We start from the raw sequence: 26,308 nt of genomic DNA, 5'->3' as shown, positions 1-26,308 counted from the left end.
CGCTGGTTCCTCTCTAGGTTTTTCCTAGGTTTTGGCCTTTCTAGGAGTTTTTCCTAGCACGTGCTTCTAAACTGCTTTTTGCTGTTTGGGGTTTTAGGCTGGGTTTCTGTACAGCACTTTGAGATATCAGCTGATGTAAGAAGGGCTATATAAATAAATTTGATTTGATTTGGTTACCAARGTAATTAGAGCAGTAAAAATAATTGTTTTGTCAAACTCGTGGTATACTGTCTGATACACCACGGCTTTKAGCCAATCAGCATTCAGGGCTCAAACTACCCAGTTTATAATTGTAAATAAATCCCCTTTGCGCATGTGCATTACTACAGATAAATCCGACAGGAAAGTTTGAGGGATGAAAGCTGGACAGAGGATCTCAATCTCTGAGTAAGAAATACTTGGAAGAACATAAAAAAACGGATGCTAGGCTATTTTCTGGCTATTGTGCTGTCATTATGTGCCAGATGTTTTTATTTTAATTTTATTTAACCTTTATTTAACTAGGCAAGTCAGTTAAGAACAAATTCTTATTTACAATGACGGCCTCCCCTAACCCGGACGATGTGAGGCCAATTGTGGGCCACCCTATGGGAATGCAGATAACGGCCTCTGTGATACAGCCCGGGTTCGAACCCGCCTCTAGCGTTGCGATGCAGTGCCTTAGACCGCTGTGCCACCCAGGAGTTAAGACTTCAAACCGTTATAAATGGCCCATTTGCAAGATTTACATTTTAATAGGCATAGGCTGCAGATTAAAATCTGGGTTTATGATTGTAATTTGACTTTGCCATGGTTTCCTTAGATAAAGGCAGGAAGCCTATAGCCCCTGATAGGCCTACATCTCATTTCAAGTAGTCTACAGTAACATAGAAAACATGTAGGCAAAATGTAACCTGAACGATTAAGCAGTTTGCTTAAGATTAATTTCAAGGTAAGAAGTACTAGTTTCCCAATAGGCTACTGAGGATGGTGTCATAATTTCGATCACTGAATTAAATATGAATAATATGTATATGAACTGAATATGTTTGTCATGATTTTACCTTATATTTTTCCGAGATTCCAGTAGTTATGAACGCGGCAATACGAGGTCAATTCATGAAGTTAGTGATCTTCAGGTCTGAGCTCTAGAAAGAGGCCCGAGTTCYGGAGATGGAATTCCGAGTTGGATGACCGTTCAAATGGACTTTTCCCATTGGGCGCTCGTTTTTTTTCCCCAAGTTCCCAGTTGTTTTGAACGCACAAATCGGAAGTCGGAGAATTTCAAATTCCCAGGTCGCAGTTGTTTTGAACGCGGCATAATCTTTGATAGCAGGTACATGCACGTCAGAACATCGTGTGATGAGACGTCATTACGTTTTAACAATGTTTTTGCAAAGATGGCGGTGGCTGAGTGAATGGACGAAACAGCCCTTTTAGTTCGAACATTTGATTTATTCTGTTTCTTATCCAACATAATCTGATTTCAATAGTTTGTCTTAAATTTCTTAAATATATTCTTATTAAAAAAATAACTAGAATGGTAATATGACACAGAGCAAAAAGAAGAAACGGGCGAATCGCAGTCTCCTGCTGGCGAAAAAAATTATTATCAAGGATGGAGGAACGGTGAGTTTCAACCCACATCTGCACTATTTGTCATCGTATTTCTTTGAGATTAGTTTGCCGCATGTGGTATGTCGTGTCTACAATATGTGAAATTAAACGCGCTAGCGTCGTTCTGCTTGCCAGCGCCCTGGGGGAAGTTACGATCCTCTCCTAGTCTCTCTCAAAAACAACAGTGCTAGCTACGTCAGCTAGCTAACGTTACTGCTGGTGCTAACTAACGTTGGCTGTTTGTTTCGTTCCGTGTAACGTTAGCTAGTTATCCTCTAGTAAAGGTATAGCTTCTCACTCAGCAGTATGGTAGCTACACTACATGACCAAAAGTATGTGGACACCTGCTCGTCGAAAATCTCATTCCAAAATCATGGGCATTAATATGAAGTTGGTCTCACCTTTGCTGCMATAACAGCCTCCACTCTTCTGAGAAGGCTTTCCACTAGATGTTGGAACATTTCTGCGGGGACTTGCTTCCATTCAGCCACGAGCATTAGTGAGGTCGGGTAGTGATGTTGGACGATTAGGCCTGGCTCACAGTTGGCATTCCAAAGGTGTTCGATGGGGTTGAGGTCTGGGCTCTGTGCAGGCCAGTAAGGTTATTCTACACTGATCTCGACAGACCATTTCTGTATGGACCTCACTTTGTGCACAGGGGCATTGTCATGCTGAAACAGGAAAGGGCCTTCCCCAGACTGTTGCCACAAAGTTGGAAGAACAGAATCGTCTAGAATGTTATTGTATGCTGTAGAGTTGAGATTTCCCTTCACTGGAACGAAGGGGCCCGAACCATGAAACAGCCCCAGACTATTATTCCTACTCCACTAAACGTTACTTTAGGCACTATGCATTCTGGCAGGTACCGTTTTCCTGGCATCCGCCAAATCCAGATTATTCTTTCAGACTGCCAGATMGTGAAGCAGGAWTCATCACTCCAGAGAACGCGTTTCCACRGCTCCAGAGTCCAATGGTGGTGAGCTTTACATCACTCCAGCCAACACTTGGCATTGCGCATGGTGATCTTAGGCTTGTGTGCGGCTGCTCAGCCATGGAAACCCATTTCATGATGTTCCAGACGAACAGTTCTTGTTGCTTCCTGCCGGCAGTTTGGAACTCTGTAATGGGTGTTGCAACCGAGGACAGGCAATTATTATTATTGTTATTTTTTTTACAAGCGCTTCTGCACTCAGGGGTACGGTTCTGTGAGCTTGTGTGGCCTACCACTTCGGGGCTGAGCCGTTGTTGCTCCTAGACGTTTCCACTTCACAATAACAGCACTTACAGTTGACCAGGGCAGAGATTTGACGAGCTAGCTTGTTGGAAAGGTGGCAGCTTATGACGGTGCCACGTAGTGCTGGGCGATATGGCCAAAATACCATATCACGGTATTAAAAAGAAATGTTGACACTATTATTTGCTTTATAAGTAGTGCATGACCTCAGGGTGGCAACATACATTCAAAGTGATTTCAATGGGTCTTTCTCCATTATGATTGTTTTATACTGTTCAATTCAATCCAAAATATTTTTTAGCATTTTCATAAATTTCTGCATTTACTGCACTCATTTGAGATCATTTCCACACTGCCATGTAGGGCTGCACTATATGGGCAAACAATCTAAACCTTATTTTGAACCAAATGTTGCAATAGCGATTTGACATGATTTAGAGCAAAACACTTGAGTGAACTGTTGGAATCATGGAAATAGAATGATTATTCTAATTCTATAGTTATAATATGATAGTGGGCACTTTGAATAGTGTTGTTCGACATGAAAACGAAGGAAAATGCCAGGGAGGAGTTATTGTGATAGCGTAGGAACCAAAGTGTTGATAATTGTTTCCTGGGGGACCCTATAATCTTTGGCTACATTGACTGTTTTCTCTTAGCTACTTCATGTAGCTAACATATTAATGCTTCTTGTATTCCTCTTTGATTTAGAAGGTACTGTTGCTGTCTCTTATACACATCTAGATGTGTATAAGAGACAGGGTGGACTGGGGACAGCAAGGAGTCATCATGCCCAGTAGTCCTGACGTATGGTCCTAGGGCTCAGGTCCTCCGAGAGAGAGAGAGAAAGAAAGAGAGAATTAGAGAGAGCATACTTAAATTCACACAGGACACTGGATAAGACAGGAGAAGTACTCCAGATATAACCAACTGGCCCTAGCCCCCCGACACAAACTACGGGAGCGTAAATACTGGAGGCTGAGACAAGAGGGGTCAGGAGACACTGTGGCCCCATCCGATGATACCCCCGGACAGGGCCAAACAGGAAGGATATAACCCCACCCACTTTGCCAAAGCACAGCCCCCGCACCACTAGAGGGATATCTTTAACCACCAACTTACAATCCTGAGACAAGGCCGAGTATAGCCCACAAAGATCTCCACCACAGCACAAACCAAGGGGGGGCGCCAACCCAGACAGGAAGATCACGTCAGTAACTCAACCCACTCAAGTGACGCACCCCTCCTGATTCTTGTATTCCTCTTTGATTTAGAAGGTACAGTTGCACAAACAACATGCTGATTTAGAACTACACCATCACTGGTATTATCAGGCAGTATAACTATTTATGTTTACTCTGACTCCGTACATTTATTAGCTAGCTACCTAGTGACTAGCATTAGCGGCTAACAAGATTTACGCCCAACTTGCTAAGAAAAGACAAACTAGCTGTTTGCAGATGTGAGGAAAAAAAAAACTAATAGTGTAATTTATAGAATGCTACTGGATTTGTATGAAGAAGCAAATTGAAAACAGCTCTGTTGTCATCAACATTGTTGCATGTGCTGCATTGACCCTGCAGACTGAACGCATGTGTCTTGTGGTCAAGGAACAACAAATGCACTCCTTGAGTGGCGGGGCGGGGCTAGGTCTGTGTGGAAAGCTGCATGGAGAGAGATGACTCAATAGCGAAATAAACTATAAAAATTGACATTAAACACGGCGTATCACATTTAACAAATCAAACATTCAAATGCCGTTATAGAAGGTAAAGTAAAAACCCAAACCAGTCCATGCATCAATWCCGGTATATCGTAAAATACGGCACACCGCCCAGCCCTAGACTGCCACGTTGAAAGTCACTGAGCTCTTAAGTACGGTCCATTCTACTGCCAGTGTTTGTCTATGGAGATTGCATGGCCGTGTGCTCAATTTATACACCCGTCAACAAGAGGTGTGGCTGAAACGGCTGAATCCACTAATTGGAAGGGGTTTCCACATACTCTTGGCCTCGATGTATATTCATACACAGGGGACCATATTCCTGCTAACAAAAGTCAAATTTGCCAAGACTGCTACTACTGGCTCTTCCAATGTGGGAAATGTAACTTTAGTGGAGTCAATAGTGGCAGATATGAATTCTGTTGTTGATGACTGTAAGCAGGAAGTTGCTACACTGTGTATAATGATGTCCTATTGCTGGGTTTACCTTTTAATTTATCTTATTTGAAAAAAAGATCATTGAGTATTACTTGTTGCTTGTTGACATACTTACATAGCGGTTCCACTCTGTTCACCAGGCACAAGGTTTRGGAGCTCCCAGTGTCTACCATGCTGTAATTGTCATKTTTTTGGAATTTTTTGCCTGGGGCCTTCTTACAGCACCCACTTTGGTGGTAGGTTGTCGTCTTTATTACCTATTATTTCATACKGTATGATTTGTTGGCTGCTGATGAAACTGTTTAAACAGTAAGGCCCCTGGGCGATTGGTATATGACCAATTTACAACGGCTAAGGGCTGATTTTAATGCTCGATGCAARGTAGAGTGCCTTGACACAGCCCTTAGCCGTAGTATATTGGCCATATATCACAAACCCCGAGGTGCCTTATTGCTATTCTAAACTGGTTACCAATGTAATTAGAGCAGTAAAAATACATGTTTTGTCATACCCGTGGTATACAGTCTGTTATAAACTGGGTGGTTCGAGCCCTGAATGRTGGTTGGCTGAATGRCGTGGTATATGAGACCGTATACCACGGGTATGACAAAAGATTTATTCTTACTCTTTTAATTACATTTTAACCAGTTTATAATAGCAATACGGCACCTCAGGGGTTTGTGTTATATGGCCAATATACCACGGGTAAAGGCTGTATCCAGGCACTCCGTGTTGCATCGTGCTTAAGAACAGCCCTTAGCCGTGGTATATTGGCCATATACCATACCCCCTTGGGCCTTATTGCTTAAATGTACCATGGCTGTCAGTCAGTCAGCATTCAGGGCTCGAACCACCCAGTTTATAATCACAATTAAGTCTCCACTWTGTGTCCTTATCCCCTTGTTATCCAGGTCCTACATGAGACATTCCCAAAGCATACGTTTCTAATGAATGGCTTGATCCAGGGGGTAAAGGTATGGTGTTTGAACAGGTGTTATTATTTTTGAACAGCACATCTAGTTACACTTCAATTCTATTTCCATTCATTGGGTGTGTCTTCTTATTGTGTTTCAGGGCCTGCTGTCTTTCRTGAGTGCTCCGCTGATTGGTGCCCTGTCTGATGTGTGGGGTCGGAAGTCTTTTCTCCTGCTTACTGTTTTCTTCACCTGCGCTCCCATTCCACTGATGAAGATAAGTCCCTGGTACGATGGCACGCAACCAGAGAGAGTCCATAGTTACTGAGATCACCATTCAAATGAATCATAGTTCTATGGAATCTATTGTGGTTAAACAAATTGGGAAGATCTGAACTTCATGCTGAATTTCATACTGTTCTACACTACTATATTTTATGCAAGATTAATTTGCTAATATAATGTGYTGTGTTGAGATGGAACTGAGAGTCAAGTGTAATAATAACTGAGTGCCATATCCTGCCTCTGTTTCAGGTGGTATTTTGCAGTTATCTCAGTGTCCGGTGTGTTTGCTGTAACATTCTCCGTGGTCTTTGCCTATGTSGCTGACATCACGCAGGAGCATGAACGCAGCATGGCCTATGGACTGGTGTGTATCAGACATTACCTACACAATTTATTATCATATTCAACTTTCAAGTTTACCACCTCACCTTTTTTGATTCAGTGATTTGTGGTCCATTTGTGGCTAAAATAGCTATGTCCTTTAGAACCTATTTGCAATTTGGTCCCACTTAACAAAGTAGACATTTTGCACAAACTCAAGAAAGTGAAACTCTGATTTTATTTAAAGAGTGGTAGTTGAAGAGTTAGTCAGTAAYCCACCTCTACTCTTGTCCGTTAGGTGTCGGCCACCTTTGCTGCTAGCCTGGTGACGAGCCCGGCCATCGGAGCCTACCTGGGCCGTGTGTATGGTGACGGCCTGGTGGTGGTGCTGGCCTCGGCCATCGCTATGCTGGACATCTGCTTCATCCTGGTGGCCGTGCCCGAGTCTCTGCCTGAGAAGATGCGGCCAGCATCCTGGGGGGCTCCCATCTCCTGGGAACAGGCCGACCCCTTTGCTGTGAGTACATGGTCAACTTCTAAAGGCTCAGTCAGTTTCTGTACCCCATTAATTATCCAACTGTATTGTTTCTCTACCCCATGAATTATCCAACTGTTATGTTTATGTACCCCATTCGTGTGCTTTTAGAGTTCAATATGATTTGGATAGGCCAGATGAGATGCCTTTTCTTGACATCGATATGCTTTATTGCAAATTACATGAGGATTCAAGAAGTAAAGGGTTAGCCTAGTCCTACCAATGTACAAATATATTGGCTTGTTTGGGAAACATTCTCAAACCTTTTGAAGATGTGTGCTTCACTTTGGCACTGATCAGGGGTAGTAGCTAGAATTTGTATTAGGCTTTGGTGGGTCTCCGAGACCGAGGAGGAACATCGACATTTCCTTTCTGCCGCGTCACAGTCCTGATGATGGGGAAAGTTTAGAATTCAAAATAACGTGGMGGGGGGCGGGACAATGGTATCAATGGAATTGGTGGCAGTGGTGGAGGCAGGTATTGTTCTTGGTAAAAAAAAGGGGGCTCAGCGATAGAATGTGGTGAGAATGGCTGTGCTGCAAGACCTTTTCCTCTTGACTGACAGCCATGGCTTCCCTTATGGAAGCATTATAGCATCTGGTTGTGTGTTGACACTTTCAACTAGCTACTCATGTTACCAGTGGTCCTCTTCAGTCTTACCATTTGCCTCCACAATAACTCCATCACTTAATGTTTTCAATAGATTTCATAAAAGAACAAGACCAACTGAGATATATGCATTTGGGAAGAGAAACTGACCAATTGTAATGTGGTTAGTTGCAAGAGGTTACACCCTTACAACTAACCACATTACAATTGGTCAGTTTCTCTTCCCAAATGCATATATCTCAGTTGGTGTTGTTCATGTATTTGGACTGAATTGTTTGGTACAGGCCATGTTAGTGTACCTCYGCTTTAGTTCTGAACAATGTCTTTCTAATTGGGCATAGAAACCAACAGTGCCCAAAACCGGTTAACCGTGCTGAAATGGCACACAAACATCATTTTAGAAAAACACAATGGGATTTACCCAGCATAAGGAACAAGCGTTTAGACCAGGGTGTGTTATACATCATGCAAACCTGAACTCTCCTAAAATGGGTTGTTTGATGGTCTGTGCTATCTGGTATCCTTGGGATGTCCCTTCCCTTAACGTAACTCTTACCMTAACCATTTGAAATGTCAATTTCATTGGGGGGGTAGGGACATCCCAAACTGTTGTTTGAAGGGGGGAGGGAGTGCTACATGGTATACACAGAGGCAAAACAGGGGAACTATTAACATACTATATACATAGAGAGCGGGCTGAAAAGCACATTTCATAATACTCCAAACCGCCTAGTGGCAGCGCCACTAAATGTTTGAGGCTAAATTACACAATGTACAGCAGCTACTCATGGCACAACTTAACAGGTCTTCCTCAGGCAATGTTGAGTGGGAGGAAGGCTATGTTGCTAAAATATATCATCACACAGGCCTCGACATTAACGCTTGTTCGAAACAAGAAAAGAAAATAGTCTGACTAGAAGAATATAGATTTGAGTTGACCGAATGGACAAGTAACAAAGATCATATTAAACAAAGATCATATTAAACAATTACTCTGATCAGAATTGGGGGGGATACATTTTGCAGTTTTAAAGCTAATTTCCTGCAATTCTACTCACTGTCATGGGGCTGAGAGAGAGAATTTCCTGAAATTCTACACATTTTACCATGGCTTATGCCGTGTTCGTATGCTGAGTGAATCAAACATAACAATCAATGTCATGACATTTTTGGAATTTTATATTCTTCCTGACTGTCAATGTTTTATTTTGGTGGTTGTTAGTTCTCAAATATCTTGTTTAAAAAAATATATAGCGCCATTATCTTTTTCTACATACATTATATCTGGTTTTAATAATTTTAAGTTTACCCTGAAAAATGATTWAAAAAATGTTTTATTTGTATAGATTTTTTTGGAGTGGTCCGCAACTGCTAAATGAATATAGGGGAAACACTGAGACCCACGTGGGCACATTTGTTGATATTCCTTGCAAATTATTGAGTTGTAGCTATTACTGAGTTATAGCACATATTTGGTCAGCAAACAGTCTACGTACGGTCAGAACATTCTTGGTGTCTGCATCAGCTGCGTGTGTGCCAGAGGAGAGAGTTAGACATTTACAGCAGATAGGCCTAGTCCATAAAAAAATGACAGACTAACGAGATGGCCAATTCAACACATCGTGTAGTTTTTCGGTAGMTAACTATTAAGTGGGGGTGTAATGGTTCACCAAACCCACTGTTCGGTACGTATTGCAGTTTTGAGGTCACGTTTCGGTACAGCGGGAAAATGAAATGCCAACAGTTACTGTAAAAAAGTAAAATAAAAAATAAAATAAAAATACAAAGTGCTGATATTCCTGATTCCATATATGATCATGTGTCATATAATGCCTGATGAGATCACCATCAGGAATAACAACTTTTCTTAAATGAAAACATGATTAATCAACAACACTAAAATAAAGTGCKWTATGCGTGTGAAATCAATATGTTAACATGGCTCGGACATTGTATAGGCCTATGCTATAAGGTTTTCTTACAAAGAGAAAGATATGCACACTTGAGACTCTCATAAAGGGGGCGTGTCTGTAGCACAGTGCTTCTCCCACTCGGGGCAATGAGATGGGCTGTCACTAAAGCCTTGTTCACACTGCAAGCCTTAATGCTCAAGTCAGTTTTGTTTTTCAAATCTGTTTTGGACTACTGATGGTCAAAACAGCAAGTTACAAGTGACCAAATCAGATTTGTGTGTGTTCAGACAGCAGTCATTTACTGACAAGGCTATGCTAGTTGTCATAGTAATGACAGGTGTGTGTGTGTGCAGTGGTGTAGGCTGATTTGGTGGCGGTACTTGTGCTTCCTATCACTCAGAAGTTATGTTTCAAACTAAGGTGACAACCCTTCCTATCATGGATGTTTTTCAGTTGCTTTGAATGTTCAAAATCATAGTGTAAAAACACTTTTAAATCCTCAAAGGATAAGATGATCCACCTTTCAAAATGAGGCCTTTTTGGCTAGCCACAGCAGTCAACTAGGTAGCTGTTAAGCATTTTAGCACATTCATACATTTGTTTGTAAACAATTTACAAGATAGTTAGCTACCACATGTTCTTGTCAAACTGTCAACAGTGTAGCTACCAAGCAACAAGATATGTTTAAGTCTAAAAGCTACTTGAGGGCAAATAAATCAGATTTGACCGTTCAGACACAAGTCACATGGCCAGYAATCAGATTTTTATCTGACTTCAAACCACCTATGAAGGTGGCTTGAAATATCAGATTCCAGTCTGTTCCGACTGCAGGAAAAATAACCGATTTGGAATCGGATATGCAAATAAATAGGATTAGGACTTAGGACTTACACAAGGTGCTGAAAACCCCTTTTCTAAACCACRGAGAATGGGAGCATATCCATGGCTATAGGCTAAACATGCCTATCGCTATTGTAATTTATTTGGCCTTGTCAGAATTCGCTGCGAATAGCTGTTTGAATGCAGAGGGGAGATTACGTTTATTTTGATTTATTTTTTGRGTTTCCGTCTTGCTCCCAGTGGTATGAGTACTTGGGTGATGTCGGTGTAAATGTGTCAAAAATATTTGAGATGCTGGGAGCTGCATCTGCTATTCTGGTTGAGCAATGGCTACATAGTACTGTTAACTCTCTGTCCATCGCCATTTGTAATCTACTGTGAAGCCAAAATGTTCTCAAACTGGGGATTTAGACGATGATGGAGAATCCTGGTTTATCGACCCCACCACTCGTAATCGTACAGAACTAGTTCCCGAATTTTGATTACAACGTGCATAGCCTATAGCCGTTGTTTGATTATTATAATTTATTTTATTTGGGTTGAACCAAGGTCCCCATACCGAATGTTCAGTACGAATACATTTACCCTTACACCCCTAATTCTCTGGATATGTTAGATGAAATGGCTTACTTTTTTAATCATAGGCTACCATCTATTGTCTTACTTGTCACTGATAAAAAATTATAATCTATTGGCTATTGTTGATAGTCTATAAAGAGAAAGCTACAAAAAGACACCTAGCATTGGTCTTGGCTGGCCCACTGTAGGCCTTGGCTAGCCCACTGTAGGCCTTGGCTAGCCCACTGTAGGCCTTGGCTAGCCCACTGTAGGCGTACAGTATCAATATTTATTTTGAAACGCAGTCGGTCTTAAAGGGGCAACATCCTATTTTGAGATGTAATAAATAATTACAGACCTGCTTTAGAAACAAACATTTATGCAATTAATCTAATGCAATTTTATCAAATAGAATAATGTCTCGCGTTGTAAAATTATATCATACAGCTTTTAATACATAATTAAATAATAACCAAATGTAGCCTATTACTAGCTGAATATAGAGAGAAAGCATARACCCCAATGCATTTAACTGCCATTGAGGGAAAAAAAGTGAACATTGAACCCTGAGTAAATATATCCGAATCAATGCAAGAACAGAAGGGCATGCTAAGATGGCTAGTGATAATTAGTCAGGTCATTTAAAAATTGGTGCGACCAAAAGGTTAGTGGAAAAAGCTAGTCTAGAGCCCTGGATTGACCTACAACAATGAGGCTAAAGGATTATTATTATTTTTTAGTCTGAGCGAAATCTCTCCCTCTCACTTGCTCTCTGGTTGTGACCCAGTTCTCATAGAAGGCCTCCTTTCTGCCATAAGACTTGTGAAGAAGTGGATGGGTGTTCATTGTACGTCATATTGTTATCACCAACCTAACCCCTTGCTTTCTGTCTCCAGTCTCTAAGGAAAGTGGGCCAGGATTCCACTGTGCTGCTCATCTGTATAACAGTGTTCCTGTCCTACCTCCCKGAGGCTGGCCAGTACTCCAGCTTCTTTCTCTACTTACGACAGGTATTCTCTACTTACAATGTGTTCTGTCAAACGTATGGCCCAAATAAACAGTGCGTGTGTGTGAGACGCATGTCAGATGTGTCCACCCCCTTCCTGTATTAAAATTATGCTCAAATGTTTATTCTATTCTACTACCATTTACTTTGTTCSTATTCTTATCTTGTATTATTTCTTATTGTTGTTGCATTGTCGAGAAGGWACCTGCAAGTAAGAATTTCGTTGGACGGTGTATCCTGTACATAAGACAAACGTACCTTTTTGAGTTGTTATTGCCATGATCAATGTCACGGAGGTCAAGTCCCCTTCATAGTCAAAATATTTGGCAGACTTGTCGAGTGGGTTTGACTATAGTTAATTTGAAGAACACTGCAAAGTAATTTCACAAATGGTCCYTTACACRGTTCATTGTWGTTCTTTGCTGCTTGCAGCTARACTACATGCTCYTCGAACATCTCATTCCAAAATCATGGYCATTAATATGGAGATGGTCCCCCATTTGCTAACAGCCTCCACTCTTCTGGGAAGGCTTTCCACTAGATGTTGGAATATTGCTGCAGGGTCTTGCTTCCATTTAGCCACAAGAGCATTAGTGAGGTTGGGCACTGATGTTGGACAATTAGGCCTGGCTTGCAATCAGCGTTCCAATTCATCCCAAAGGTGTTTAAAGGGGTTGAGGTCAGGGCTTTGTCCAGGCCAGTCAAGTTCTTCCACACTGATCTKYACAAAACATTTCTGTATGGAACTCACTTTGTGCATGGGGGCATTGTCATGCTGAAACAAGAAAGGGCCTTSCCCAAAGTTGGATGCACAGAATTGTCTAYAATGTTATTGTATGGTGTAGAGTTYAGATTTCCTTTCACTCGAACTACAGGGCCTAGCCCGAACCATGAAAAACAGCCCCAGACCATTATTCCTCCTCCCAACAAACTTTACAGTTGGCACTATGCATTGGGGCAGGTAGCGTTCTCCTGGTATCTGCCAAACCCAGATTTCTCCGTCGGACTGCCAGATGGTAAAGCATGATTCATCACTCCAGAGAATGTGTTTCCACTGCTCCAGAGTCCAATGGCGGCGAACTTTACACCACTCCAGCTGACGCTTGGTATTGCYCATGGTGATTTTAAGCTTGTGTGCGGCTGCTCGGTCATGGAAACCCATTTTTTGGAAGCTTCCGACGAACAGTTTTTGTGCTGACTATYTTTACGCGCTTCAGCACTCGGCGGGTCCCGTTCTGTAAGCTTGTGTGGTCTACCACTTCYCGGCGGAGCCGTTGTTGCTCTTAGACGTTTCCACTTGACAATAAGTCAAGTGCACTTAAAATTGACTGGGCAGCTCTAGTAGGGCAGAAATTTCAAACTGACTTGCTGGAAAGGTTGCATCCTATGGCGGTGCCACTTTGAAAGTCACTGAGCTCTTTAGTACGGGCCATTCTACTGCCAATGTTTGGCTATGGAGATTGAATGGCTGTGTGCTGAAATAGCCAAATCCACTCATTTCAGGGGTGTCTACATGTAGTGTATATTTAGCTAAATCATTGTCTTTGCTTGATGATGGGTATAGTTACTTTGGTCTCACTGGCAGTACAATCACATGCATTTTGTTTAATTAATTTTTTCTACAGATTATGGGATTTTCACCTGAAAGTGTTGCAGCTTTCATAGCTGTTCTAGGACTGCTTTCAATCGTTGCACAGGTTAGTTGTCATTCAATTAACATGTACAGTGCCTTCAGAAAGTACTCATACCCCTTGACTTATTCTARATTTTGTTGTGTTACAGCCTGAATTCTAAATGGATTAAATATYTWATTTTCTCACCCATCTACACACAATGCCCCACAACGACAAAGTGAAAACGTGTTTAGAGATGGGGTTTTTTGTGCAATTTTATTGAAAATGAAATAAATAAATATTTTATAAGTATTTACACCCCTTTGCTATGACACTCCAAATTTAGCTTGGGTGCATCCAATTTCCTTTGATCATCCTTGGGATTTCACTACAACTTGATTGGAGTCCACGTGTTGTCAATTCAATTCTTTGAACATGATTTAGAAAGAAACACAACTGTCTATATAAGGTCCCACAGTTGACAGTGCATGTCAGAGCAGAAACTATACCATGAAGTCCAAGGAACTGTCTATATAAGGTCCCACAGTTGACAGTGCATGTCAGAGCAGAAACTATACCATGAAGTCCAAGGAACTGTCCGTGGGGCTATTATATAGAATTGTGATAAGGCATATATCCGGGGAAAGGTATAAAACTATTTCTACAGTGTTGAAAGTTTCCAAGAGCACAGTTGTCTCCTTCACTGGGAAAAAATAAATAAATATGGAACTACACAGACTGCCTAGATCTGGCTGAGCAACCAAGGAAAACATTTGTTTAACCCTTATTTTACCAGGTAAGTTGACTGACAACACATTCTCATTTACAACAACGACCTGGGGAATAGTTACAGAGGAGAGGAGTGGGGAAGAATGAGACAATTAGAAGAAGGACCTTGGTCAGGGAGGTGACCAGGAACCCAATGACCACTGACAGAACTGCATAGTTCCTTGGCTAAGATGGGAGAACCTGCCAGGAGGAAAACAATCTCTACAGCACCTCACCAATCTAGGCTTTATGGAAGAGTGGCCAGACGGAAGCCACTCCTGAGAAAAAGTCACATGACCGCACGCCTAGAGTTTGCAAAAAGGCATGTGCAAGACTCTGRGAGCATAAGGCAAAATATTCTGTGGTCTGATGAGACAATGTAACTCTTTGGTCTGATTGCAAAGCGCTATGCAAAGCTAGTCACCCATCTAAAACCATCCCTACCATGAAGCATGGTGGCGGCAGCATCATGCTATGGGGATGCTTTTCAGCAGCAGGGACTGTGAGACCGGATAGAGGAAACAATGAAAACAGGCAAATTCTTGATGAGAGCCTGCTTCAAAGTGCAAACAACCTTAGACTGGGGGCAAAGATTTTACGTTCCAACAGGACAATGACCCCAAGTATACAGCCAAAGCAATGCTGGGAAGGCTTCAGAACAAGAATGTGAAAGTCCTTGAGTGGCCCAGCCACAGCCCAGACTTGAATCTCATTGAAAATCTGTGGAAAGACTTGAAGATTGCTGTTCACCGCCACTCCCCATCTAACTTAACAGAGCTTGAGAAAATACGCAAGAAAGAATMGGGGAAAAAATCCCCAAATCCAGATTAATAAATATTAGCAAAGGTGATGCAGACATGCCCAAGATAACTGAAAGCTGCTTCTACAGAGTATTGACTCGGCAAAATAAAATTGCTAAAATTTCTAAAACGTTTCCACTTAGTCATTATGGGGTATTTCATCAATTTTGAATTCAGGCTGTAACACAASAAACGTGGAATCAGGGGTATGAATACTGTCTGAAGGCGCTGTAATCCCAATCTCTACCATGTTATGTTAACCTGGTTTGGGCATTAATGAGAACATTTATTATATGCAATATTAACATTCAAATAAATGGTTTCCAATTCTATTATTTTTCTTTCTTTGTCAGACAGTAGTATTAAGTTTACTAATGCGTTCCATCGGGAACAAGAACACTATCTTGCTCGGCCTCGGGTTCCAGATACTACAGCTCGCCTGGTATGGGTTTGGCTCCGAGCCATGGTAAGCTTTTTTTAATGTGACTCATCTGATTCAGGTCAATGAAGAGATACTCTTTCAAGTGACTTAATCMGTTTTCTCTCATCTCTCTACAGGATGATGTGGGCAGCAGGGGCTCTAGCAGCCATGTCAAGCATCACTTTCCCAGCAATCAGTGCTTTGGTTTCCCGCACTGCTGAACCAGACCAACAAGGTTTGTACTTTGTTATAGTTTTATTTTGCATCTATGCATAGTCACTTTACCCTCTATCTACATGAACATATTAGCTAAATTACCTCGACTAACCCATACCGCTGCACAGTGACTCTGTACCGGTACCCTTTGTATATAGCCTCTTTATACTGTAGTTATTTTATTACTATTTTTCCTTTAGTTTATTTAGCGCATTGTTTCTTACTTTTGAACTCTTCATTGTTGGTTAAGSGCTCATACGTAAGCATTTCACGGTAAGTTGTATTCGGCGCATGTGACAAATCAAGGCAAATCCTTCAAGGAAAGGAAATAATTATATAAATACAGTGGGGCAAAAAAGTATTTAGTCAGCCACRAATTYWGCAAGTTCTCCCACTTAAAAAGATGAGAGAGGCCTGTCATTTTCATCATAGGTACACTTCAACTATGACAGACAAAATGAGGGAAATAAATCTCAGAAAATCACATTGTAGGATTTTTAATGAATTTTATTTGCAAATTATGGTTAGGTCAATAACAAAAGTTTATCTCAATACTTTTATATACCCTTTGTTGCAATGACAGAGGTCAAACGTTTTCGTAAGTCTTCACAAGGTTTTCACACACTGTTGCTGGTATTTTGGCCCATTCCTCATGCAGATCTCTCTAGAGCAGTGATGTTTTGGGCTGTTGCTGGGCAACACGGACTTTCAACTCCCTCCAAAGATTTTCTATGGGGTTGAGATCTGGAGACTGGTAGCCACTCCAGGACCTTGAAATGCTTCTTACGAAGCCACTCCTTCGTTGCCCGGGCGGTGTGTTTTGGGATCATTGTCATGCTGAAAGACCCAGCCACGTTTCATCATCAATGCCCTTGCTGATGGAAGGAGGTTTTCACTCAAAATCTCACGATACATGGGCCCATTCATTCTTTCCTTTACACGGATCAGTCGTCCTGGTCCCTTTGCAGAAAAACAGCCCCAAAGCATGATGTTTCCACCCCATGCTTCACAGTAGGTATGGTGTTCTTTGGATGCAACTCAGCATTCTTTGTCCTCCAAACATGACGAGTTGAGTTTTACCAAAAAGTTATATTTTGGTTCATCTGACCATATGACATTCTCCCAATCTTCTTCTGGATCATCCAAATGCTCTCTAGCAAACTTCAGACGGGCCTGGACATGTATTTGCTTAAGCAGGGGGGACACGTCTGGCACTGCAGGATTTGAGTCCCTGGCGGCGTAGTGTGTTACTGATGGTAGGCTTTGTTACTTTGGTCCCAGCTCTCTGCAGGTCATTCACTAGGTCCCCCCGTGTGGTACTGAGATTTTGCTCACCGTTCTTGTGATCATTTTGACCCCACGGGGTGAGATCTTGCGTGGAGCCCCAGATCGAGGAGATTATCATGGTCTTGTATGTCTTCCATTTCCTAATAATTGCTCCCACCGTTGATTTCTTCAAACCAAGCTGCTTACCTATTGCAATTCAGTCTTCCAGCCTGGTGCAGGTCTACAATTTTGTTTCTGGTGTCCTTTGACAGCTCTTTGGTCTTGGCCATAGTGGAGTTTGGAGTGTGACTGTTTGAGGTTGTGGACAGGTGTCTTTTATACTGACAACAAGTTCAAACAGGTGCCATTAATACAGGTAACGAGTGGAGGACAGAGGAGCCTCTTAAAGAAGAGTTACAGGTCTGTGAGAGCCAGAAATCTTGCTTGTTTGTAGGTGACCAAATACTTATTTTCCACCATAATTTGCAAATAAATTCATAAAAATCCTACAATGTGATTTTCTGGATTTTGTTTTCATTTTCTGTCTATGTCATGATGTCATGTACTGATGTACTATGATGAAATTACAGGCCTCATCTTTTTATGTGGGAGAAATTGCACAATTGGTGGCTGACTAAATACTTTTTTGCCCCACTATGTCATTTTTCTGAACTATCCCTTTAACTTGCCTGGTGAAGTAAAGGTTGATGCAATCCAATTGATAAATTATTGTTGGCTGTCATCTCACAGGAGTGGCCAGGGGATGGTGACAGGGATCCGGGGGCTGTGTAATGGCCTGGCCTGCGCTCTACGGCTTCATCTTCTACATCTTCCACGTGGAGCTGGATGCGCCCCCAGATGGCAACGGGGACACTCCGGTCCATACTCAAGCCACCTTCAGCTCCTCCCACAGGTTAGCCCCCAGCTCCCCAACCCCAACCTTTCTTCGCTCCTCTCACAAGTTACCCCAGCTCCCCAACCTTTTCAGCTCCTCCCACAGGTTAGCCCCCAGTGCCACCACACCCCAACACAACCTTTTCAGCCCCTCCCCCATCTTAGCCCCAGCGCCACATCCCCAACCTTTTCAGCCCCTCCCCCATCTTACCCCCAGCGCACACCCCCAACCTTTTCAGCTCTCCCACAGGTTAGCCCCAGCGCCACATCCCCAACCTTTTCTGCTCCTCTGCCTTATTGTTTAGATCTTTAGCCCGAACCCGACGGTGCTTGAATTTTCAGGCCCAATCAAACTTCTACTCGTCCTCACAATACACAACCGGAACCAGCCAGATAATACATTTGACTTAGTTAGCGTAGACTTTGAAGTTTTGTTTTGACAGCCAGGATACCTCCTCAAAAATGACCAGACAGTTTAACAAGGTTCTATCCCTGTCTTAAAAGTTACTATGATTATTTAGACACTATGCACACTTWGACGGTTTTGGGCAGTATTTAATGTTAATTAGTTATCAAGTATCAATACACTTGTGTAACCCTAATTTGTTAAATGTTCCTAATTTTGTCACTTCAGGTATGGAAAATGTGAACCTTTTATTTCCTCCTCAGAGTTCCATCATTCCTGGCCCGCCCTTCCTCTTCGGAGCATGCTCAGTGCTACTAGCGCTCCTGGTGGCACTCTTCATACCAGAGCAACCTCACCTAGGCCTCCGGCCCGGCAGCTGGAAGAAGCACAGCTCGCCCCATGGACACCCTCACAGCCTGCGGCCGCCGGGGGAGGCCAAAGAGCCCCTACTGCAGGACTCAAACGTGTAACACTGGCTACTTAGGCCAGATGCCCTCCCTCTTCACAAAGAAAGAGAGCTCCTTATATAGGTATAACAGACAGCAATCTAAAAGCTATATTGAGTTACCACTATATATGTATACATAGGAGTATATGTTTTTGAGAGAAAGTTCTATCCAAAGGCACTATTTGCAATGGCTTATATTTATTGATTTTTGTTTTTTCCTTGAACTTTTACAACAACAACAKAAAATATTCCCTTGACTGTTGTTTTGATGATATTGAACAGGGGCGTAGCTCACTCAGGGACGTACACCTGGTAAGACGGGGCTGTTTCTGAACACAGTGTTCCACAATCAGAAGAGGTTCTCAACAAAAGCAACCTAGAAAGATAAACYCATCACACAGACTGGTTAGTCCTCTAGAATTGGGCCTTCAGCTTTACGGAACGTGGTGTGAGAAAATGACACTGCGGGGCCGAGTTGGAAATTCAGGTGGCATTTCCCCAGATCTCAGCATAAAAAGCCTTAATCCACATAACCATGGAATGTGAAAACGCAATGGACTTGGAATGGTACAGCTGAATTTTTAAAGCACKTTTTATTTTGAACCTCATATCAAACTGCTGCCTATATGAATTCCTACTACCACTTCGTCAGACTGACTGGTGCCTTCCCTTGGCTTTGAAAATGCTGTTTGGGGGGTTGGGAGTGTTACTTTTTGACGGGACCACAGTGAGATCTTGGATCGCCCCCTGATCGCTCTCTCTGACATCACGGAATGTGTGACAGATTGGCTTGGTATTTTTAGTCTTTTATTCTCATTTGTACGTGTATACGGCCAAGTCCCTGACATGTATGGATCGTACAGTTACAGGAAATGATCATACAAGAAGGGTTTGCCTTTTTTAAATATCTCGTCATCAACCAACACGTTGCATAGTTACGGAATCCATAGATCCATCTCCAGTGGCCTTCTATAAACCATTTCACTTGTACAATGCGCTCTTGTTTTAACTTGCTAATTGACCAAATACCAAAAGAAAGTACATATTGAATCATGAAAGTTGTGAAATATTAGTTGTGTGCTCTAGTTATTTATGAGTTGGTGTTCTGTAAAACATTGCAGTTTCTTAATACTGTATGCTGTTTTCTTTTCCATGTATTGTAATATTGTTTTGCTGCCTTATTTCAACCTTTTAAACATTAAATTGTTGACTGACCTTGTAAATATACATTAAGTATAGAACCATGCATTTCAATAAAGTGGAATATTTTGATGTATGTTGGATTTATGGCTGGGAAACCTGTGCTGTTTTAGGTGAACAGAATATTGAGCCAAATCCAAACCAGTATGACAAGTCTATACRGTAGGTAATGCATCTGGTAGTCAATGCATTTTAAGGTTCCACCCATATCCTTTAATTGTACACTCTATAAGATAAATTAATATTTTTGTATGTTTGTTTTCCAAGTTATACTGTGTTAGGAAGCAGACTCCATCTCGCCTGTTGTCAAATACACATTGCAGGCAGTTATTTTACCAAGAAAACATTTAACCTCATGTTCTGTTTCTTATCTTACCTKAAAAAAATGGTAAGGTTATTTTGCAATGCAACGATTTCAGGAAATCCACAAGATGCATATCAACTTCTCAGTTTGATGACAAACCAGCTAATGTATACTGAACAAAAATATAAATGCAACAATTTAAAAGATTTTACTGAGTTAAAATTCATAAGGAAATCAGGCAATTTAGTCTGGTTTTAGACCATCATAGCACTGAGACTGCACTTGTGAAGGTGGTAAATTACCTTTTAATGGTGTCAGACTGAGGCTCTGCATCTGTGCTCGTGCTCCTAGACCTTAGTGCTGCTTTCGATGCCATCGATCACCACATTCTTTTGGAGAGATTGGAAACCCAAATTGGTCTACACGGACACGTTCTGGCCTGGTTTAGATCTTATCTGTCGGAAAGATATCAGTTTGTCTCTGTGGATGGTTTGTCCCATGACAAATCAACTGTAAATTTCTGTGTTCCTCAAGGCTCCGTTTTAGGACCACTATTGTTTTCTCTATATTTTACCTCTTGGCGATGTCATTCGGAAACATAGTGTTAACTTTCACTGCTACGCGGATGACACAGCTGTACATTTCAATGAAACATGGTGACGCCCCAAAATCGCCCTCCCTGGAAGGCTGTGTTTCAGATGTAAAAAAGTGGTTGGCGGCAAATTTTATACTTTTAAACTCGGACAAAACAGAGATGCTTCTTCTAGGTCCCAAGAAACAAAGAGATCTTCTGTTGAATCTGACAATTAATCTTGATGGTTGTACAGTCGTCTCAAATAAAACTGTGAAGGACCTCGGCATTACTCTGGACCCTGATCTCTCTTTTGACGAACATATCAAGACTGTTTCAAGGACAGCTTTTCTCCATCTATGTAACATTGCAAAAATCAGAAACTTAATGTCTAAAAATCATGCAGAAAAATGTATCCATGCTTTCGTCACTTCTAGGTTAGACTACTGCAATGCTCTACTTTCCGTCTATCCGGATAGAGCACTAAATAAACTTCAGTTAGTGCTAAATATGGCTACTAGAATCTTGACTAGAACCAAAAAATGTGATCATATTACTCCAGTGCTAGCCTCCCTACACTGGCTTCCTGTTAAGGCAAGGGCTGATTTCAAGGTTTTACTGCTAAACTACAAAGCATTACATGGGCTTGCGCCCACCTATCTTTCCGATTTGGTCCTGCCATACATACTTACACGTACGCTACGGTCACAAGACGCAGGCCTCCTTACTGTCCCTAGAATTTCTCAGCAAACAGCTGGAGGCAGGGCTTTCTCCTATAGAGCTCCATTTTTATGGAATGGTCTGCCTATCCATGTGAGAGACGCAGACTCGGTCTCAACCTTTAACTCTTATTGAAGACATCTCTTCAGTAGGTCCTATGATTGAGTGTAGTCTGGCCCAGGAGTGTGAAGGTGAACGGAAAGGCTCTGGAGCAACGAACCGCCCTTGCTGTCTCTGCCTGGCCGGTTCCCCTCTCTCCACTGGGATTCTCTGCCTCTAACCCTATTACAAGGGCTGAGTCACTGGTGCTCTTCCATGCCGTCCCTAGGAGGGGTGTGTCACTTGAGTGGGTTGAGTCACTGACGTGATCTTCCTGTCCGGGTTGGCGCTCCCCCTTTGGTTGTGCCGTGGGGGAGGTCTTTGTGGGCTATACTCGGCCTTGTCTCAGGATGGTAAGTTGGTGGTTGAAGTTATCCCTCTAGTGGTGTGGGGGCTGTGCMTTGGCAAAGTGGGTGGGGTTATATCCTGCCTGTTTAGCCCTGTCCGCGGGGGTATCGTCGGACGGAGCCACAGTGTCTCCCGACCCTCCTGTCTCAGCATCCAGTATTTATGCTGCAGTAGTTTAGTGTTGGGGGGGCTAGTGTCAGTCTGTTATATCTGTATATATCTGTAGACAGTATTCTCCTGTCTTATCCGTGCCTGTGTGAATTTAAGTATGCTCTCTAATTCCTCTCTGAGGACCTGAGCCCTTGGACCATGCCTCAGGACTACTGGCCTGATGACTCCTAGCTGTCCCCAGTCCACCTGGTTGTGCTGCTGCTCCAGTTTCCAACTGATCTGTCTGCGGCTATTGACCTGTTCACCGGACGTGCTACCTGCCCTGACTGTTTCACCGGACGTGCTACTGTCCCAGACCTGCTGTTTTCAACTCTTTAGAGACAGCAGATGGGTAGAGATACTCTGAATGATCGGCTATGAAAAGCCAACTGACATTTACTCCTGAGGTCTGACCTGTTGCACCCCGACAACCACTGTGATTATATTATTTTACACTGCTGGTCATCTATGAATATTTGAACATCTCGGCCATGTTCTGTCATAATCTCCACCGGCACAGCCAGAGGAGGACTGCCACCCCTCATAGCCTGGTTCTCCTAGGTTCTTCCTAGGTTCTGGCCTTTCTAGGGAGTTTTTCCTAGCCACCGTGCTTCTACACTGCATTGCTTGCTGTTTGAGGCTGGGTTCTTGTACAGCACTTTGTGGCATCAGCTGATGTAAGAAGGGCTTATATAAATACATTTGATTGATTGATTGATTGAATTTAAATAAATACATTTGTCCTATGAATTTTATCTATGAATTTTAAAATTACTGGGAAGAGAGATACAGTGCATTCTGAATGTATTCACATCCCTTCACTTTATCCACATTTTGTTACGATAGGCCTTATTCTGAAATGAGAAACAATAAAAATAAAAATCCTAATCAATCTCCCCAAAATACCCCATAATGACAAAGCGAAAACAGACTCAAATTGAGCTCAGGTGCATCCGTTTCCATTGCATCATCCTTGAGATGGAATCCACCTGTGTTGAATTCAATTGATTAGTACATGATTTGAAAGGCCACACCTGTCTATATAAGTCCCACATTTGAATCAGAGCAAAACCAAGCTATGAGGTCAAAATAATTGTCCGAAGAGCTCTGAGACAGGATGTGTCGAGGCACAGATCTGGGAAAGGGTAAAAATAAATTCTGCTGCATTGAAGGTCCCAAGAACACAGTGGCCTCCATCATTCTCAATGGAAGAGGTTCGAAACCACCAAGACTCTTCCTGGCCAAACTGAGCAGTCGGGGAGAAGGGCCTAGGTCAGGGAGGTGACCAAAACCGATGGTCACTCTGACAGCTCCAAAGTTCCTCTGTGGAGATGGGAGAACTTTCCACATGTCAGTAAAGGCACATGACAGCCCCGCTTGGACTCTCAGATTATGAGAAACAAGATCTCTGGTCTGCCGAAACCATCTCTGGGTGAATTCCAAGCGTCACATCTGGAGGAAACCAGGCCCCGCACATCACCTGCCAATACCATCCCTACGGTGACGCATGGTGGGCAGATCATGCTGTGGGGATGTTTTTCAGTGGCAGGGGACTGGGAGACTAGTCAGGCTCAAGGGAAAGATGAACCAATCAAAGTGCAGAGAGTTCCTTGATGAAAACCTCTCTAGAGCGCTCAGGACTCATAGACTGGCGCGAAGGTTCACCTTCCAACAGGACAAACGACCCTAACACACAACAAGACAACGCAGGAGTGGCTTTGGGACAAGCTTCTGAATGTCCTGAGTGGTCCAGCCGAGCAAGACTTGAAACTGATCGAAGATCTCTGGAGAGACATGAAAATAGCTGTGCAGCGAGCTCTCCATCCAACCTGACAGAGCTTGAGAGGAATCTGTGAGAAGAATGGAAGAAACTCCCAAAATACAGGCTGCCAAGCTTGTAGCATCAATACCCAAGAAACCTCGAGGCTGTGAATTCTGCTGCCAAAGGTGCTTCAAAAAGTACTGAGTAAAGGGTCTGAATACTTATGTAAATGTGATATTTCCATTTTTGAGTTGTAGTACATTTGCAAAAATAAAAAATATGTTTTTGCTTTGTCATTATGGGGTACTGTGTGTAGATTGATGAGGGGAGAAAAAACTATTTCATACATTTTTGAAAAAGGCTGTAACGTAACAATGTGTGAAGGGGTCYGAATACTTTCCGAATGCATCTGTTGGTCACAGATACCTTAAAAGGTAGGGATGTGGATCGGAAAACCAGTCAGTATCTGGTGTGACCATTTGCCTCATGTAGCACAACACATCTCCTTCGCATAGGATTGATGTTGTCCCACTCCTCTTCAATGGTTGTGTGAAGTTACTGTATATTGGCGGGAACTGGAACACGCTGTCGATCCAGAGCATCCCAAATGGGTGACATGTCTGGTGAGTATGCAGGCCCAGTGGCGACCCGTCATTCAGGGCAGGAGGGGCAGCCAGCGGAAAATACGGAGCGTAGGGGTTGGTAATGTTCTCTAGTTGTGCCATGCTTGGCTCAGTGTTCTGTCACTCATTGGGACACTACGTCATACAAAATCTATGGGGGGTAGCTACAATTCAAGCCTCTTGGGTGCTGCCATAGAGTTACATTAGAAGTACCCATCCAAGATCATTGGCCACACTTAAAATGACGTCAATACACATATGTACCGTAGCTTTCATTGGACTGATTATATCAACATACTTTCAAAATCTTGCTAGCAAGCTAGACAAGCAGTCATCGTCATGAATCAAGTCGACAATCTACTGGCAAATCCTTTTCAATCCTTGTCATATGAAGATAAATAATGAAAATAAATACACATAAAACATATCGTTGCTCATTGGCCATAGAAGATGGCGCCGGAGGGGATGGCTGCTGTTTTTTGGGCTCTTAACCAACCGTGCTATTTTGTTTGTTTTTTGCATTGTTTGTAACTTATTTTGTTCATAATGTTGCTGCTACCGTCTCTTATYACCGAAAAGAGCTTCTGGACATCAYAACAGCAATTACTCACCTTGAACTGGACAAATKWTTTTTCTTTAATGAGTCGGGCGAGAGGGATTTACTCCAGACACCCGACAAGACCCTCATCCCAGTCATTTGCATGCGAAAAACACAGAAATATCGCGGAAGGAGATCGGGGTTCCTTGTAAGGATCCGGCAATGAGTGGCTAATCTGCCTTTGCCATCGGTACTATTGGCCAACGTACAATCGCTGGATAATAAAGTGAACGAACTACAAGCACGTATATCCTACCAACGGGACATTAAAAATGAATATCTTATGTTTCACCGAGTCGTGGCTGAACGACGACATGAATAACATACAGCTGGCGGGTTATACACTGTAACTGCAGGATAGAACAGCAGCCTCTGGTAAGACAAGGGGTGGCGGTCTATGTATATTTGTAAACAACAGCGGGTGCACGATATCTAAGGAAGTCTCAAGGTTTTGCTCGCCTGAGGTAGAGTATCTCATGATAAGCTGTAGACCACACTATCTAACCAAGAGAGTTTTTATCTATATTCTTCGTAGCTGTCTATTATCATCACAAACCGATGCTGGCACTAAGACAGCACTCAATGAGGTGGAAAACGGCCATAAGCAAACAGGAAACCGCTCATCCAGAGGTGGTGCTCCTAGTGGGCGGGTACTTTAATGCAGGGAAACTTATATCCATTTTAGTCATTTCTACCAGCATTGAAACTGTGCAACTAGAGGAGAAAAAAAACTCAAGACCACTTTACTTTACAACACGAAACGTCTACAAAGCTTCCCTCACCCTCCATTTGGCAAATCTGACCATAATTCTATCCTCCTGATTCTGCTTACAAGCAAAAACAAACCAGGATGCACCAGTGACTCAGTCAATAAAAAACTGGTCAGATGAAGCACAGATGCTACAAAATCACTAGGTGTTGGTTAACTGTAAACTCTCCTTCCAGACCACATAAAACATCTCCAATCCAAGTTAAACTCTAGAATTGGCTTCCTATTTCGCAAACAAGAGATCCTTCACTCATGCTGCCAAACATACCCTCGTAAAACTGACCATCTTACCGATCTCGACTTGGCATGATTCATTTACAAAATAGCCTCCAACACCCTACTCAACAAATATGGCGAGTC

The 26,308-nt window shown here is 42.5% G+C and overlaps 1 protein-coding gene across 1 annotated transcript; it reads left to right on the top strand.

Moving 5' to 3' along the window:
* Positions 1 to 1,352: 1,352 nt before the first annotated feature.
* LOC111952648 (hippocampus abundant transcript 1 protein) lies at positions 1,353 to 18,921 on the top strand. The gene is given in 14 exon segments (XM_070435101.1): positions 1,353 to 1,608; positions 5,132 to 5,227; positions 5,903 to 5,965; positions 6,066 to 6,193; positions 6,440 to 6,554; positions 6,810 to 7,028; positions 11,863 to 11,976; positions 13,598 to 13,669; positions 15,507 to 15,619; positions 15,712 to 15,813; positions 17,810 to 17,854; positions 17,856 to 17,944; positions 17,947 to 17,969; positions 18,620 to 18,921. Coding segments are annotated over 14 exon segments (1,467 nt in total). The 5' UTR covers positions 1,353 to 1,527; the 3' UTR covers positions 18,827 to 18,921.
* The last annotated feature ends 7,387 nt before the right edge of the window (positions 18,922 to 26,308 follow it).

Source organism: Salvelinus sp. IW2-2015, linkage group LG26 (genome assembly GCF_002910315.2).
Source record: "Salvelinus sp. IW2-2015 linkage group LG26, ASM291031v2, whole genome shotgun sequence".
NCBI lineage: Eukaryota > Metazoa > Chordata > Actinopteri > Salmoniformes > Salmonidae > Salvelinus > Salvelinus sp. IW2-2015.
This window is presented reverse-complemented; position numbering and strand designations above follow the sequence as displayed.